Source organism: Apodemus sylvaticus, chromosome 13, assembly GCF_947179515.1.
Source record: "Apodemus sylvaticus chromosome 13, mApoSyl1.1, whole genome shotgun sequence".
NCBI classification, from domain to species: Eukaryota; Metazoa; Chordata; class Mammalia; order Rodentia; family Muridae; genus Apodemus; species Apodemus sylvaticus.
In genome coordinates this window covers 19147209-19161214 of record NC_067484.1, presented here as the reverse complement: position 1 = coordinate 19161214, position 14006 = coordinate 19147209, and the positions used below count along the sequence as shown (strand labels likewise).

Sequence of the window (14006 nt, the reverse complement as noted above, 5' to 3'; positions counted from 1 at the left end):
AGGGTTCATACCTATAATCCTGGCATTCAGAAGGCTGGGGCTAGAGGATTGCCATATGTTCTAGGCAAGCCTGGTCCACAGGGTGAGACTCTTTCTCAACAAACAAACAAACAAACAAACAAACACACAAGCAACAACAATAACAAAAAAAACAAAACAAATAAGCAAAAAATCATTAACACCAAGAATGATTTTAATTCTTATTATTATTTAATTCTTATTATTTGCTGAGTGTGTATATGTATATGTTTCAGAGAGAGAGAGAGAGAGAGAGAGAGAGAGAGAGAGAGAGAATGAGAATGAATCATCTCTGTTTTACTCCAAAAGAGAAAGCCTAACAGAATCCCCAGGGTCACCAAAGTAGCTGTTGGCAGAAGACTGTTTGAGCCACATCTGAATCTAGAACAGTGCTTTTTGCTTTTGGATCACTCTCTGTAGGGTTGTCAACCTCACTAATCAAACTCCTGGTGATGATTAGACTTTTTGAACCTATTTAATTTACACAGGATTCTTCCCGTTGCCCTCTGCAACTGGGGATTTGAACCAAAGACCTTCTGCACCCTAAGCAATACTCTACTATTGATATTTGCTTTCAGCTCCTTTACTGATTGGTTAGTTGATTGACAAGATCTTGTTCTTAATAGACTGGTCTTGACTTTGTTAATTTTCATCCTTTAACTTCCCTGGGGTAGCTGAGATTACAGGCCTGAGACATCAGGCCCAGCTTCCCTGAAAAGATTTAGATTAAACCTTAAAGAACTTCAATTCAGGGCTGGAGAGATGGCTCAGTGGTTGACTGACTCAGTGATGACTGACTGCTCTTCTGGAGGTCCTGAGTTCAAAGCTCAGCAACCACATGGTGGCTCACAACCTTCCAAAATGAGATCTGACACCCTCTTCTGGTGTGTCTTAAGACAGCTACAGTGTACTTACATATAATAAATAAATCTTAAAAAAAAAAACCTTCAATTCTTTCATTTGTTCTATCAAATCCCTTATAAGATTTGGGCATTTGGGCTGCAAAGATGGATCAAAGGTTAAGAGCATTAGCTTCTGTACTAGAGGATGCAGGTTTGATTCTCAGCACTCACATCTTAGCTAACAACCATCTGTAACTCCAGTTCCAAAAGATCTTGAGCCTTTCTGAGATCACCAGAAAAACCTGGTGTAGACATACATGCAAACAAAACACCAAATACATAATAAAACCTTTTAGTTAAAAAAGATTTGGGTTATTTATTAAAAATGAGAATAGATGGCTAGTGGGTAAATTGCTTGCACCCCAAGCTTGACCTGAGTCTGTTTCTCAGGATCCACATACGGTGGAAGGAGAGGACTGCTCTCTGGGCTTCATAAGCATGCCTTAACAAATGCACATACACCCCACGCACACTGGTAATAATAAAGTTTCAATAACGGCAGACAGTTCCCAGGACCCGAGGATTAAACCCTCTGGGTGGGTGCAGTGTGCAAGAGTTACCCCGACCAGGACTGCCTCATCACTGCGGTGTAACCCCACCAGCACTGTTAACCTAGCGCGGTCTACGCAGTACGCCCCAAGTGACGGATCAGGGACGAGTCTCCTCTGGTTCTGCTACTCACGTGGTCTCCCGGGCAACCACAAGGTCGATTCAAAAAGACCAAAAATTAAAATGATGAGTGTCAGGGAGGAGGCTGGACATAATTGATTCGTTCATTTTTAGTTCTAAACTTAAAAAAAAAAAAAAAAGTTATTTAAAAAAAAAAAAAGAACATACAAAAAAAAAAAAAAAAAGGATTTGCATCCGGAGGAGCAGGAGAGGGGCGGTACTTCCGGGTCAGGTGGGCTGGCTGCCTTGACCTTCCTTCGCGCTCGGCCATTTTGTGCCAGTCGTCCGGAGGCTGCGGCTGCAGAAGACCTCTCCAAGAAGCTGCAAGGATGCTGTCTGTGCGCATCGCCGCGGCCGTGGCCCGTGCCCTCCCTCGACGGGCGGGACTGGTGAGCGCCGGGGCCTAGGCAGGCTGGCGTGGAAGCGGCTCTGGGTCTCTGCGGAGCGGAGCGCTGCAGTCCGGGGCTGGGTCAGACGGCGCCATCTTGCACCGTGGCTGCCAGGCAGCGCGGACGGCCGAGGGGCTCTTTTGCAGGCCTTCGTGCGCGGTGGGACGGAGATCCGTGACCTCGGCGTCGCGGGGAAAGGGGCCTTAGGAAGGTTCTGGTCTTGGGGTGAGGGCGGGCTTAGAGGTGAAGGTCAGGGTTTGTGCACTGCTTGTCTGGCCTGCTCAGAGGCTTGCTCCTGGGGTCTGGCCCCGTTGAAGGTCAAAGGAGCTGTCAGCAGCCTTGTGCAGGAGAAATAGGAGAGACTGACATTGTATGAAGGTCAGCGGGCCGGAGCATTCCACCTCTGCTTGGAGGTCAGTTCAAGGGAAAGGAATAAATGAAAGTGATTCTTGAATTGTTGCTTTACCCACTTGGTGCTGAATACTGGAAAAGTCGTGGAGAACGTCTCGATGTGCAGAAGTGGTTTACACTGTCAAAAATAATGGAGTTTTTGAAAATGGACTAGATTAGGCACAAAATCTGGTGGTTGACACTTGAAAAGATTTTGTCCTTGAGTTGTCCACCTCATGAGATCAGTGGCTTTCACCGATGATGTCCCATGGCGTTGAGACTTAACTCTTTAAAAAATGGATGGCCTTTAAGTCCTATATAAATGCATTTACCTTTTCATTATATAGGCAATCTGAATTTAAAAGGCCAGATATACTGCTATTCTGCTTCCCTAATATTGGTTGATAACATCTTAGTTTTCTGTTTGAAAAAAGAAAAAGGCATTTTAAGAAAAGATTTGTATCGGTTTCTCATAAAAACTAGCCAACTCCCAGTTCAAAGTGGGCAATCATAGCATTAGAAAGAAAAGTAACGGGTCCTGGGTTCCATTTTTGCTGCTAGATTTGTTCAAGACAGTGAAAATTTTATTTCCTTTTCTAACCTAACCAAAGCATTAATTGCTCATCCAATACTTATTTGCCTTTTTAAGAAAGAAAAATTGGAATCACACTGAGGTTCACCCGATTATCTTACTGAGATTTCCAAAACTCAATTGAAAAATAACATCAAAATAGTATTACCCAGATGTTTTTAAGGGAAAGATTTTAACAATTGTATTTTAAAATAAGCTTTTTATAGTCTATGTACCAGCAGTTGCAATAATAAATGCATGTATCATTCTTTCCTGTGTAATTAAGTCATCAACTTTTTAGCAAAATTTACAGTCTGATCAGTCCATAGTCCATAGTTAATCTAGTCTGTTTATGGAGGTTTGGCCGCTTGTTTTGTTGGTTTTGAGACAGGGTCTTCCTGTGTTGTTCTGGCTGGCCTGGAGCTTGCTGTGTAAACCAGCATGCCTTGAGATTCCAAGTGATCTCCTGCCTTTGCCTCCTGACTGAATGCTAGTATTACAGACTTGTACCGCCACCGCCACACCCAGCTTATGAAGGCAGAGAGAGAGAGAGAGAGAGAGAGAGAGAGAGAGTGTGTGTGTGTGTGTGTGTGTGTGTGTGCACTTACTTACATGTGCATTCATGAGCATAGCTTAGGTGTGAGGAATGCTTTCTAAAGAATCAGATTGGTTAAAGACTGTTTTTGTACTAGGTCTCCAAAAATGCTTTGGGGTCATCCTTTGTTGGTGCAAGAAATCTCCATGCCTCTAACACTCGACTTCAGAAGACTGGTAAGTCAGTTTTTAGGGGGGAAATTTCCTCTCTTACATGTTTCTCTTTTTAAAAATGTTGCTACAGAAGCTTAAGTTGTTGTTTTTGTTGTTGTTTTTAACCACAGTATATCATTTAAAATGTTTTGCCTTGATAGGTTCTTTTTGTCTAATGAAACTGTACTTTGTATGTTTCTGTTATGCAGTATGGGTTCTAATGATTTCTTTCGAAAGAAAACAATACACTTAGACACCCTCTCTCAACTGTGATTTTATTTTTCTTTTAAGCCTCATGTAAAAAGTATAAAAAAATGAACAATATTTTACTGATGGGCTCTTTCTTTTTTCTTTTTTTCTTTGTTTATTATTTTATTTTCTATATTCTTTGTTTACATTCCAAATGATTTTCCCTTTTCCAGTTCCCCCCTCCCTATAAGTCCCATAAGCCCTCTTCCCTCCGCCCCCCTCCCCCCCAAATAGGCTTTTTCAAAGATCCTAGCATCTGTTAATGCCTGGAGGTACTGTAGGGAAGTGAGGAGCCAGACATACTTAAAGGACACCATGGTGGGGAAGTTCTCTGGAGATGTGCTTTTCCATTTAGGGGTGTTGGGGGTGGAACCCAGGGCTTTATAGGCAAGTACTACTGAGCAGTGTGCCTGGCTATGTGCTAGGAATTTTAAAATAACAGGTAAATGTATACATAGTGTATTTATATAGTAATATTAGCACTGGTACTTAGGCTCTTTAAAGGGGGCATTTTATAACTTTTTGGTGTGTTTATTCTCGAATTTGTTTGTTGAACAAGCACGTGTGTCTGAGCTGTGGTATACATGTGTAGGTCAGAGTACCGCCCGCAGGAGCCAGTTCTGTCCACCTCGTGGTCTTGGGGCTGGAGCTCCACTTGCTCTCCAGGCTGGCAGGCTGGCGGATGACTCTGAGCCATCTCGCTAGCTGCTGGTTAGGTTACCTTTTATTAAGGGAGGGTGGGCCGGGTGTGGGCCTCAAGGCGTTTGTTGAGATCAGAGGAGAGCATTGGAGGAGCCTGTTCTTCTGCCATGTGGATTTTGGGGATGAAGGGTGGGCTGTTAGGTTTCTCACTTTAACAGATGAGCTTGCAGTTTTGCTGCTCCCATTGCTTTTTTAAATATGTGCATTATTTTAAAGTGTTTCTAAAGTTTTGCCAAAGATTTAAACATATGTACAGATTCTTTAGAAATTAAGTGAGAAAGAAATTAAGTGAGAAAGAAACATTTTTTAAAAATTAAATATCAAATATTTAATTTTATCAGTTAACATTATTGTCTGCCTAGTGAAGTTTTTCCTCTTAATTACTTTGAGTTTTCAATAATTCTGACAGTGATCAACATATAACTATAAAAACCTACTTATTTTTACTTCTTACATAAGTGAGTGTTCTGCCTGGGTGTGTGCGTGTGCCTGCTCGTCCGGTGCCCACAGTGGGTTTCAGTTCCCTGGAACTGGAGTTAAACGGTTGTGAGTTGTCGTGTGGGTGATGGGAACTGCATCCAGGTCCTCTGCAGGAGCAGCAAAAACAATTGATTTTATGTTTTAGGGTGATTTTGATGATTATCATGACACTTAGTTGTTGGGGGCTGGGTTTTGAGAGCTGTTTGGCACAGAGTGTTTACATGGTTGTCCTCTCAGGCACTGCTGAGATGTCTTCCATTCTTGAGGAGCGGATTCTTGGGGCTGACACCTCTGTTGACCTTGAAGAGACTGGGCGTGTCTTAAGCATTGGTGATGGTATTGCCCGAGTACACGGGCTGAGGAATGTTCAAGCCGAAGAAATGGTAGAATTCTCTTCAGGCTTAAAGGTAAATTATAAAGTGGGGGTTTTGTTATTTTAGGATCTGTAGCTTTGACTTCTCATTCAGAGCTTGTCAAGAATTAAAAACATTTTAAGTCTCAATTTGCCTTATTTCTCCCTTATTATAGGTTGTAAAGAAAATAAACTAGAAAGAGTTTGGCTAAGCCAAGTCCATAGTTTCCCCTTCATATGAGCTGATAAATAAGTTGCAGCCAGTGGCACCAAAACTAAAAGTTTAGTAAACATTTGTATAAATTTCAGTGAGTTCATAGCAGTTCCTTTGTAGCTGTGGAGACTCTTTTACAAAAGTGTTTGTGTTTGGTTACATGAACTAAATTCTTTCCCAATAAGAATAATCTAACTAATCCTGTTGAGACTTGATGCTCTTGGGAAGGGTGGGGGTACAGGAGCACCCTCTCAGAGGCAAATGGGGGGCATGGGGTGAAGAACTCTTGGAGTGGGGACCAACATTTGGAATGTAAATAAATAAAACAATTTACAAAAAGAACAGATCCACTACTGACAGGAGAGGCAGTGTGTAGCTGTGAGGAGTTCCGCCTATGTTGTGTGGAGGTTGGGGACAGCACTCCAGTGTGCAGTGTGGTGGTCAGGAGGTCTCCTTCCTACCTGTGGTCATCTCTGGTCAATCACCCAGTCTTAGCTAGTTCATGAAGTCTTACCCAGAGAACCAAAGCAGGCAGAAGGAGGGGAGGCGGTGTCAGCTGCTGTGTGATATTATTCCTTCTCATTATTCTTTATCCTTTTGTGCAGGGTATGTCCCTGAACTTGGAACCCGACAATGTTGGAGTTGTCGTGTTTGGGAATGACAAACTAATTAAAGAAGGAGATATTGTGAAGAGAACAGGAGCCATCGTGGATGTTCCTGTTGGCGAGGAGCTGTTGGGCCGTGTGGTTGATGCCCTCGGGAATGCTATTGATGGAAAGGTGGGTTACTGGATGCTCACGTGCAAACATCACAGCCAATCACTTTGAGGGTTCCTTTTATTTGTTTTTAATGCTTAATATTTTTATAGGGTCCAATTGGTTCCAAGACCCGCAGGCGAGTGGGCCTGAAAGCCCCTGGAATTATTCCCCGGATCTCTGTGCGGGAACCAATGCAGACTGGCATTAAGGCTGTGGATAGCCTGGTGCCGATTGGCCGTGGTCAGCGTGAGCTGATTATTGGTGACAGACAGACTGGGTAATGACTCAAAACCTGTTAAAAGTTCTAACTAACATGGATTGTTAGTAAATAATTACGTATTTTGGGATGGTAAATGCTTTGGCTGTAATGGGGCAGTAGCGGGTGAAAATTAACAGTGGTGGCGTGGTGGCACAGTTGTACCTGGAATCCTGCATTTAGTGACCTTTTTGCTTCTCTTAAAGGAAAACATCGATTGCCATTGACACAATCATCAACCAGAAACGTTTCAATGATGGGACTGACGAGAAGAAGAAGCTGTACTGTATCTACGTCGCTATTGGTCAGAAGCGATCCACTGTGGCTCAGCTGGTGAAGAGACTGACGGATGCAGGTACGGGAGAGCACTGGTCGGGGGCCTCTCTATAGATAAGCTTGGAACAGCCTCAGTGTAACCAAAGCCCCTGGATTTGTTTTTTTAAGATGGGGTCTCAAAGCCGGGTGGCGGTGGCGCACGCCTGTAATCCCAGCACTCTGGGAGGCAGAGGCAGGCAGATTTCTGAGTTCGAGGCCAGCCTGGTCTACAGAATGAGTTCCAGGACAGCCAGGGCTACACAGAGAAACCCTGTCTCGAAAAAAACAAATCCAAACCCCCCCCCCCAAAAAAAAAAAAAGATGGTCTCAAGCAGCTCTGGCTGACCTTAAACAATCTCTTGCTTCTGCTTCCTGGTGCTAAGTAGGGACCAGAGGTTTGTGTGACCATGGCTGGCTTGAGTGTACAGGGTGTGAGGAGTGCTGTAGTGTATCTCATCTGCCCCTGGTTGGCATTGAACTTGTTACATAGCCAAGGATAACCTGGAACGTTGGCTCCCCTGTGTCCACCTCCTAGAATTATAAGCGTGCTCCATTATTCTTGGTTTATCTGGTGCTAGGACACACCTAGGACCTTGACCTTGTTAGGGTGTGTCTACCAATTGCATTCTCTCCTTTCACTTCTCTGAGGGTTCTATGGATTGAACTGTTTTCAGGCTTACGTAGAGCTCCACCACTGCCCGAGGCCCCCTCTCAACTCATGAATAGAATGAGGGTGGTGGACAATTTTTTGTGTGTAGCTTTTCATTTAAAATGTGGTTTTTTTGTTTGTTTGTTTTTTGGATTTGGTTTCTTTCGAGACAGGGTTTCTCTGTATAGCCCTGGCTGTTCTGGAACTCACTCTGTAAACAAGGCTGGCCTCGAACTCAGAAATCCGCCTGCCTCTGCCTCCCAGAGTGCTGGGATTACAGGCATGCGCCACCTCTGCCCGGCCTGAAATCTGTTTTGATAGCTTTGTGAGTGTCAACCTTTTTCTCCTCAGATGCCATGAAGTACACCATTGTGGTGTCGGCCACAGCTTCTGATGCTGCCCCGCTCCAGTACTTGGCTCCTTACTCCGGCTGCTCCATGGGAGAGTATTTCAGAGATAACGGCAAGCATGCTTTGATCATCTATGACGACTTATCCAAGCAGGTCAGAGGGTGTCCAGTATAATCTGTTTATTTGCCTCTTAGTGGAGACAGCAGAGGAGACTTGTTTAACAGTGGAATTTCACCACGTTCTGTACCACAGGCCGTTGCTTACCGCCAGATGTCTCTGCTGCTCCGCCGCCCCCCTGGTCGGGAGGCCTATCCTGGTGATGTGTTCTACCTACACTCTCGCCTGCTGGAGAGAGCAGCCAAGATGAACGACTCCTTTGGCGGTGGCTCTTTGACTGCCTTACCAGTCATTGAAACGCAGGCTGGTGATGTGTCCGCTTACATTCCAACAAATGTTATTTCCATCACTGACGGACAGGTATTAAATTGACTAAAATGAGTGTAAAAATGAGTGATTATTCTAAGGCCCTAGTTGAGACCAATAAGCATGAACTTATTTGTAAATTGCCTTTACCTTTTTTTAACTTTTTTAGTTTCTATAAACCTAGAGCTAACGAAAATAAGGTCTATTGAGGTGCCTGAGTGGCTAAGAGCTCTTGCTGCTCTTGTAAGGGACCTGGGTTTGAATCCCAGCACCCACGTGGCCTCTCATAACTATCTGTATCTCTAGTTCCGGGTGATTGGCTAGTCTTACTATCTTTGTAGCTGAGAATGGCTTTGACCTTCTAACCTTCCTGTTCCAGCTTCCTAAGTTCAGATTAAAAGCATGTGTCCTCCCCACCTGGCTTGGCATCTTTTGGTTCATATATACTCATTGTTTTCTAGCCCTAGATAACTTCAAAGCATAGTTGAGAAATTGTAGTCCCACCTTGTTATAGTTTGTTGAGATTAGGATTTGGTGTAGTTTATCTAGACTGGCCAGGAATTTCGTGTAGCTGAGACTAGCTTTGAATTTGCAGTGATCCTCCTGCCTCTGAGTGCTGGGATTCATGTATTTCTGAAAAGTAGTCTTACTCAAGTTTTGGGTTTAGTTTATGGCACAGTAACTTATATTTGGGGGAAAAGATTAAGCTTTCTTATGTCCGTATATTTGGATTGTAGATCTTCTTGGAAACAGAATTGTTCTATAAAGGTATCCGCCCTGCCATTAATGTGGGTTTGTCTGTGTCCCGTGTCGGATCCGCTGCCCAAACCAGAGCCATGAAGCAGGTAAGTTTTCCTCTTTGCCACAGGAGTTTGTTACTAGCTTAAAATCTTAAATGTGTATGACCTGTGTTTTATACTGCTGTGTGACGTCAAGTCATGGTAACACTAGCTTGTGTGCTCAGGTGGCAGGTACCATGAAGCTGGAGTTGGCTCAGTACCGCGAGGTCGCTGCTTTTGCCCAGTTTGGTTCTGATCTTGATGCTGCCACTCAACAGCTCTTGAGTCGTGGCGTGCGTTTGACCGAGTTGCTAAAGCAAGGACAGTACTGTGAGTTGTTTTCATTTGGTCAGATTTCTGCTGTAATTTAGGGTCTGTGTTGTGCCACTAATGTAGTCTATACCACCATTTGAATGTAGTGTTGAAATTAATAATTAGAAAACCAAATATATTTAATGTATGTTCATGTTGTATGAATGTGGAATTTAGCAGATTTAGAAGGATATTAGCATGTTTTATATCTTAGCTAAAAAATGTCTTTTTTTTTTCTTCTGAGACAGGGTTTCTCTGTATAGCCCTGGCTGTCCTGGAACTCATTCTGTAGACCAGGCTGGCCTCGAACTCAGAAATCCGCCTGCCTCTGCCTCCCAAGTGCTGAGATTACAGGCATGTGCCACTACCACCTGGCTAAAAATGTCATTTTTAATTTGTGGCAAATTATACCACAAGTGCTATGTAACACCACCAGGGTATAAGCGATGCTTATAGGCTATACTCAAATGTTACACTTCCCATTTTTGCAGGAGAGAATGGGAAAGAGTGGTAAGTGGAATTATAGGTTCAGAATGTCAGTTGTTTAGTATTAGAAGGAAAAGTTCTGTGACTTTGGTAAAATGGCATTTAAGCAATTCCTTTGATTTGTTTTCAGCACCCATGGCTATTGAAGAACAGGTGGCTGTCATCTATGCGGGTGTACGGGGTTATCTTGATAAATTGGAGCCCAGTAAGATCACAAAGTTTGAGAGTGCTTTCTTGTCGCATGTTATCAGCCAGCACCAGACCCTCTTGGGCAATATCAGGTATAAATGGAGGTGGTGGCCTTTATTGTGACTAGTGCAGTTTTAGTGTAGTCTTTCTTTCCCTAGAGGTGGGGATTGGGTTGGAATCCTGTCTTGATATATACTAGCCCTGCCTGGTCTTGGTGTTCACTATGTAGCCTGGAGAGTTCTCAGTATTTGGCAGTCTTGTCCCAGTCTCCACTGAGATCACAGGTGTGAACTACCATGTTTAGGAAAGTTTAACAGTTATTGGTAGGTTAACCTTTTCTCGAGTTATTTGCACTAGTCATTGACTCTTGTTTTTATTTCCAAACAGGACTGATGGGAAAATCTCAGAACAGTCAGATGCAAAGCTGAAAGAGATTGTAACAAACTTCTTGGCTGGGTTTGAACCATAAAGCCCTGTCACTGTCACCAGACACTGCTTTGGTTTTGTCATTTATTCTGGTAAAATCAGCAACATTTGTAAAGGATTACTCTTGTACTCCTGATGTACAGAAATCACATGAATAAAGGTTCCATATTATGTGCTAGTTTGTGTGGGGCGGGCTCAGGTATATACCGGGACGTGTGTGGAGCTGTGAGGACAGACAGCCTGGGTGAGTTAGTGCCCTCCTTTCACTGGAAATTTAACGCAGGTTTTTATTTAAAGCACGACTTCATGTTGAGTTCCATAAGTTTTGTAAGACAGAGCTCACTGTGTGACGTCAGCCATGGCTAGCTCCAGGCTGCTCTTGACTGTGTGCCACAGCTGACAGTTGCTCTTACCCTGTTCTACTTGTGCAATCAGCATGGATAGACAATTCAAGGCTGTCCACTATGAGATTCTAAAGTACTTTGTGACTGATTAAAGAGAGAACTCTGCTCTGGAAATCTGTCTTGTTGATGAATACCTAGCATCCATGAAGCTCCAGGCTTGGTCTCCAGAATCACATAAGCCTTTTGAGAGATACATACCTATGATCCCTCATTGCATTTGAGAATTGAGGAAGGAGGATCAGACCTTCAGGGTTGTTACTAACCACATAGTCAATTTAAGGCCAGCCGAGATAAATGAGACTGTCTAAAGTCCATTGTGACCCACATTTTTTGTTGTTGTTACATGGTATTGGAGATTAAATTGGCCTCACAGTTGTGCAAGGGCTTTTGTTTTTGAGACTGGGTTCATAACCCAGGTTGGCTGAAACTTAATATGTAGTCGATGCTGTAGCTGCAGGTGACCTTGAACTCTTAATCCTCCAGCCCCCTGCTTGGTAAATTATAGATGTATACCACTGCCCCCAAACCCCCTTGAGGTAGGGTCTCCTTGTACAGCTAGTTCTGTTTGTACCAGTTGGCGTGGGCATGTACTGGGCCCTTTTTTTTCCCCCGAGACAGGGTTTCTCTGTGTAACCCTGGCTGTCCTGGAACTCACTCTGTAGACCAGGCTGGCCTGGAACTCAGAGATCTGCCTGCCTCTGCCTCCCAAGTGCTGCGATTAAAGGTGTGTGCCACCACTGCCCGGCTGTACTGGGCCTTATGGAGGGCTTTGAATACCACTAAGGCTCTTGGTAGGGAAGGGAAGATGTTTTGTTAAGGTACTCCTTAATAGAGACTAGTATGAGTGCTCTGTGTACACCTGCATGCCACAAGAGGGCATGAGATTCCTTTATCTCATGTGATCCTGAGTTCAATTCCCAGCAACCACAAAGTGGTCAGGAGCCACTTTGTGGTTGCTGGGAATTGAACTCAGGACCTCTGGAAGAGGTGCCAGTGTTCTTAGCCACCGAGGGAGTCCCTCAGACACAACCAACCAAAGAACATAACTTGGATATAAAGCAATCTCCTAATTGATCCATAAAAATGGGATGCAATCCTATTTCAAATGGGAGGAGCCGAGTCAGGAGAGAAGGATCAAAGGAAGACCACAACCCGGCAGGGCTGACTCCAGAAAGCTTTTTTGGTATCCCAAGCTTCAATTTCAAAGGGCTTAGATGGCTCCCGTCTGCCCTTCAGCTTTACTTCCCGACATACCACTTTCTTGGTCTGGTCCTTCCTGTATGCAGTTTCTGGAAGATGTCTCGGGGTCCTGTTATCTCCCAACATCTGTGAGTCCATTGCAGTGTAGCTTCAGTTTCCTGGAAGGGGCTCTTCCCCTGCCACACATTGGCTTCAGCAGCTCTCTGAAACCGTTGAGGAAGAATCACAGCCCCTCAGTCTCTAGCTTGTCTCCCAAGCAAGTACTGTAAACACTGAAGTTTAGCTGCTAGTTTGGGACCCTTGGACCACACTTAGAGAAGCTTTTGTGTGCAGTTAAATTCTGGAAGCAAGAACTCAGGTTGTTTTATGAGATGGTGTGGTCTTGCTTTGAAGGCCCCCTTTTCATCTTCCCAGAGCACATCTGGAGTTTACACTTTAATGGTACTAATCTGAACAGTTAACAGCCTCTGACATCTCTTCTGCTCCAGACTGCATGTTGAGTTTCAGGTTTTTTGTTCTGCCTAATGTTTGTAGATTTAAAAGCAACACAGACTCAATGTGACGCTGTCTTGACTCTACAGTTTGTTACTCTAGTTCTCTTAGCCCACTCTTACGGCAAGGGCAGAATGCAGCCGGATTCTCGCTAAAGCCTTCAGCCCATGGCTCCAGCGTCTGTTTGCCTCTGGAGCTTCAGGAGCCGGAGCTCTGTGGTTTGCATCACTGTCAGGCTCCGATAGAGTGGCCCAGGAAGCTCTGCTTAGAGCATTTAACTACTTTCCTAGTCCTCTACATTCCTAAACAAAACAAATTGCTCATAAACCCAATCCTGTATTAATTTTCTTTCTTTTTTTCTTTTTTCTTTTTTGGTTTTTCGAGACAGGGTTTCTCTGTGTAGCCCTGGCTGTCCTGGAACTCTGTAGTCCAGGCTGGCCTCGAACTCAGAAATCCGCCTGCCTCTGCCTCCCAAGTGCTGGGATTACAGGCATGCGCCACCACGCCCGGCTCTTTTTTTTTTTTCTTTCCTGTATTAATTTTCTATTACCGGAATAAAATGCCATGACCAAAAGCAGCTTAAGAATTAAAACAAGTTTTAGTTCATGTCTCCAGAGACAGAATCTGTAATGGTGGGGAAGGCCTGGCAGCAGGAACAGGAAGCAGGGTGGACAGGAAGCAGAGCAAGACAAATTCTCCAGGCTGGCCTGGCCTAGTGCTGAGCTCCACCTCCTGAAAGCTCTATCATATCCCCAGACAGTGCCACCAACTCCAAGATTACAAAAGCCTGTGGGAGACATTTTTCATTCAGCACAGGGACACAGAGCTGCCAGCTGTGGTTCCCATGATTTATCAGACTGAAAGTGGAAAGAGGAGGGTATTACACTGGTAATGCAAGAACAGTATTTGATGTTCAGTTGAATGACATGGACAGGATTGTGAACAGAGTTAAGAGGTTGATTCAGGGCCAGTGAGATGGCTCAGTAGATTAAGGTACTTCTTGCACAAGCCCACAGACTTGATAGAGACCTTGTAAGAGTGAAGGAGAGAATCAGCTCCACAAAATTGTCCTCTAACCTCTACATGCAAGGTACATATGACAACCCTCCACACATATCACTTATGTGCACTAATAAGTTCAGAATCGAGGAAGGTGACTCAGTAGGCAGAGGCTTGCCAGGCAAAGACTGGGGGCATGAGTTTGATCCTTAGAACCCATGTAAGCGTGGAAGAAGAGAAATGATAATTTCGTCTTCAGACTGCCACACAGGCTGTGGCACCCAT

The 14006-nt window shown here is 44.2% G+C and overlaps 1 protein-coding gene across 1 annotated transcript; it reads left to right on the top strand.

The window, feature by feature from the left end:
- Window positions 1–1838: 1838 nt before the first annotated feature.
- Atp5f1a (ATP synthase F1 subunit alpha) lies at window positions 1839–10797 on the top strand. Its single transcript, XM_052155496.1, has 12 exons — window positions 1839–1978; window positions 3632–3710; window positions 5355–5524; window positions 6289–6462; window positions 6552–6718; window positions 6904–7052; window positions 8013–8164; window positions 8264–8488; window positions 9172–9279; window positions 9399–9543; window positions 10142–10292; window positions 10588–10797. Exons 1-12 carry the CDS (start codon window positions 1919–1921, stop codon window positions 10667–10669), a joined length of 1662 nt encoding a protein of 553 aa, XP_052011456.1. The 5' UTR covers window positions 1839–1918; the 3' UTR covers window positions 10670–10797.
- Window positions 10798–14006: the final 3209 nt, after the last annotated feature.